At 38.5% G+C, this 2500-nt stretch overlaps 1 protein-coding gene across 1 annotated transcript in view; it reads right to left on the bottom strand.

The window, feature by feature from the left end:
- plod3 (procollagen-lysine, 2-oxoglutarate 5-dioxygenase 3) overlaps window positions 1–2500 on the bottom strand; it is a 38732-nt gene that overhangs the window by 25407 nt on the left and 10825 nt on the right. The window contains exons 8-9 of the mRNA XM_056233291.1: window positions 1439–1540; window positions 410–541 (exon numbers count right to left, since the gene is read on the bottom strand). Coding sequence (XP_056089266.1) covers window positions 410–541; window positions 1439–1540 — 234 coding nt within the window. The remainder of the gene's footprint in view (window positions 1–409; window positions 542–1438; window positions 1541–2500) is intronic.

The raw sequence follows: 2500 nt of genomic DNA, 5'->3' as shown, positions 1-2500 counted from the left end.
TCTGCTTCTGATAGGCTTGTAACGTTAGTTAAAGTTGCGATCCTCTCATATGATTGGTAGGTGAAATCAATTGACTCAAAAATATTAAACCGCATGCAAGTTCCCAATTTTTTTTTTTCCCACGGCCGCACGCCGGAGATCCGGCACGGTGCCGGAATACTTTAAGCCCTGCACTATATACGTGAGCCTTCACTAGTACAGCTGAAACACTCCCATTGAAAACACCTGTAAGAACAAGCTTTGGTTTACACACGGCCTCAGCTGAAGGTCACATGCATCATGTTAAGTGTTAGTTAGTGGCATGGTGATGGTTAAGTGTTACCATAAAAGATAATTCAATATATGTATCAAACTATAGTCGTGTTCTCAGCGCTCCTGAAGTAACTCTGGTGGGAAGAGCCGCACGTACGTTGTTGTGTATGAAGAGTCGTAAGCGTGTGTGTGGGTAGTGCAGAGTTGCCAGTCTCTCCAGGAATTCCTCCAGAAACGGCGTCGGCTGCTCGATAAACACAGCGATGTGCACCAGCGGCATCTCCTCGTCCTGCGCACACACACACACACACATTTTTTAATCTTAATGAAATTGAAATTAGGAATCAAAAAGCAGAATCGAAATGGGAATCGGAATCGTTAGATTTCAAACGATCCCCGACTCTAGTCCTGAAGCTCATGACACAGATCTGTCAGATTCATGTCGACTGTGTGTGAACTAGAGCTGTCACTTTAGTGAAAACATCCTGTTCGATGTTTGAGACATAAGTGTTCATTGAATCGATTTTCCATGTCTAAAGACGTTTCCATTTTCAACACCAAATACAGGCAAATCCACGGACACCTAACAGTAGGACGAGCGTAAAGAGGCGCTTGAGACGCACAAGTCAGCAATATTCCTGATGATTTACTGGCGTGAAGTTTCAGCACAATGAGAAACAGGAGCGCAACATTCAGGGATTGAGATTAACACCCTCGACCCGCCAGATGCGCGTACAAATGAGCTTTGGCGGGAAACGCTGTCGAATCACAAGCCAATCTGGCGTTTCTGTGTTCACTCACTTTGCTGGGGAAGTTCGTGTAAGACAAATCTGCGCGGATTTAGCGCAAACACGCAACTCGTGATCCTCATGATAGATTAAATACAGCGTATTGCAGAATCTGCGCATTTCTGGCTTACTTGAACACACACGTCACTAGCAACACATACCGGCGCGCTTGTTCACTAGCATTAGCGAATATTAAAAAGCATTTGGTGAACAGAAAAGACAGCATTCACATGTTCTGTGTGCTGTACTGATCGGTCCACCTTAACACATTTTTGGTAAAAAAAAGAAAAGCTGTTAAAATCGATTCCCTAATTTCGTTTTCGAAACTTGTGTTGGTTTTCGAACGTAAAGTGACAGCCCTAGTGTGACTGTGTTTGTGTTACGATGTGGACACTCACAGGAAGATGACTCTGGTCCAGCAAATCATCGTCACAGTTTCCACACCCGTTTTCATACGTCCACGCCGTCGGCACGTAGTTACCCAGATAATTCAGCTGGAGCTACACACACACACACACACACACAGTGGTTAGATAAACCGTCTGGATGTGTATCAGTACACTGGCTCTTAAAGTGACAGCAGCCTAATAAACCTGTGTCATTAATGTTCATCTAACAGCTGTGGAAATCCCTCACTGCTCCTGACTGAATAACTTCACTCGCTTTCATAACCATAAGTGCATATTTAATTCATACAGTGAAGACTACGTCTATGTGTCTAGTCTATGTAGTGTTTTAGTTTTAATGTTACTCTTAAAAACACTGTAATTGAAAATATTAATGTTTATTTCATTTGTATCTTATATTGTATTTGTCCTATTATGTGTGTCTGCATTGTAACCTGAGATATTTTCACATCCAGAAAATGACACATAAACTTTAAATAATCATGTGGTAATGTCTATTTTTGAATAACTGAATAATCTACTTTTTGTTTATGGTTTAGCAAGTTTAAATACTTTTTTCAAACTGATTAATTTTCACACAAAAAAATCATATTTTTTATTATATACATTTTATATTTAAAATTAATTATAATTATATGCAGATTCTGGAGCTCTAAATGTTGTTCCACGATTCCACTTATATTGAGCAATATAAAGATTTGAGCAGCAAATCAGAAACATTTCTGATTATTATGCATGTTGAGAACAGTTGAGCTGCTTTTATTTATTTTTCAGGACTCTTTGATGAATAGAAAGTTCAAAAGAACAGCATTTATTTGAAACAGAATCTTTAGTAACATTATAAATGTCTTTAATGTCACTTTTGATCGATTTAATGCATCCTTGCTGAATGCAAGAATTAATTTCTATACATTTCTATTTTAAAAAGTACATCAAATAATACATCTTACCCCAAGCTTTTGAACAGTATATATACTGTGTATATATATATATATATATATATATATATATATAACACACACACACACGTGTGCAGTAACAGAAGAATGACTG

The sequence above is a fragment of the Rhinichthys klamathensis genome, unplaced genomic scaffold (assembly GCF_029890125.1).
Source record: "Rhinichthys klamathensis goyatoka isolate OS25496 unplaced genomic scaffold, OSU_Roscu_1.1 h1tg000366l_1, whole genome shotgun sequence".
In the NCBI taxonomy this organism is placed as follows: domain Eukaryota; kingdom Metazoa; phylum Chordata; class Actinopteri; order Cypriniformes; family Leuciscidae; genus Rhinichthys; species Rhinichthys klamathensis.
This window is presented reverse-complemented; position numbering and strand designations above follow the sequence as displayed.